The 653-nt window shown below is 63.9% G+C and overlaps 1 protein-coding gene across 1 annotated transcript in view; it reads left to right on the plus strand.

The window, feature by feature from the left end:
* Positions 1 to 285: 285 nt before the first annotated feature.
* LOC104278839 (GTP-binding protein Rhes-like) overlaps positions 286 to 653 on the plus strand; it is a 627-nt gene continuing 259 nt past the window's right edge. Inside the window, 2 exon segments of the mRNA XM_009875937.1 lie at positions 286 to 531; positions 533 to 649. Coding sequence (XP_009874239.1) covers positions 286 to 531; positions 533 to 649 — 363 coding nt within the window.

Raw genomic sequence — 653 nt, forward strand, 5'->3', positions numbered from 1 at the left:
CCACCTCCTTCCGCACCCTCAACCACACGGAGATTGGCCAGCTTGGTGCCACATGGCACAGAGGAACCAGGATAAAAGATGAGCTGGGCTTGGGGACTGGAGCGTTCGTGCAGAGGAACGGCCGGGAGAAGTTTGCAGGGAGGTGGCACCAAACTTCCCTGGCTGCGCCCAGCCAGTGCAGGGGAGTGCAGACAGACAGACAGACAGACGGACGGCTGCTGATACCCAGGGACACCGGCAGGGTGAGTGCCGGCTGCGGGGTGTCCCGTCCCTCCGCGCCCAGCCATGTCCCTGGTGGTGAAGGAGAAGAACCACGTGCGGTTGGTCTTCTTGGGTGCTGCCGGCGTGGGCAAGACCGCGCTCATCCGCCGCTTCCTGATGGACACCTTCGAGCCCAAGCACCGGCGCACGGTGGAGGAGCTGCACAGCAAGGAGTACGAGGTGAGCGGGGCCACGGTCAAGGTGGAAATCCTGGACACCAGCGGCAGCTACTCCTTCCCGGCCATGAGGGAGCTCTCCGTCCAGAACAGCGGCGCCCGACGCCTTCGCCCTGGTCTACGCCGTAGATGATGCCGAGTCCTTCGAGAGCGTCAAGAGCTTGCGGGAGGAGATCCTGGAGGTGAAGGAAGACAAGTTCCCTCCCATCGTGGTGG

Source organism: Apaloderma vittatum, unplaced genomic scaffold (assembly GCF_000703405.1).
Source record: "Apaloderma vittatum isolate BGI_N311 unplaced genomic scaffold, ASM70340v1 scaffold9909, whole genome shotgun sequence".
In the NCBI taxonomy this organism is placed as follows: Eukaryota; Metazoa; Chordata; class Aves; order Trogoniformes; family Trogonidae; genus Apaloderma; species Apaloderma vittatum.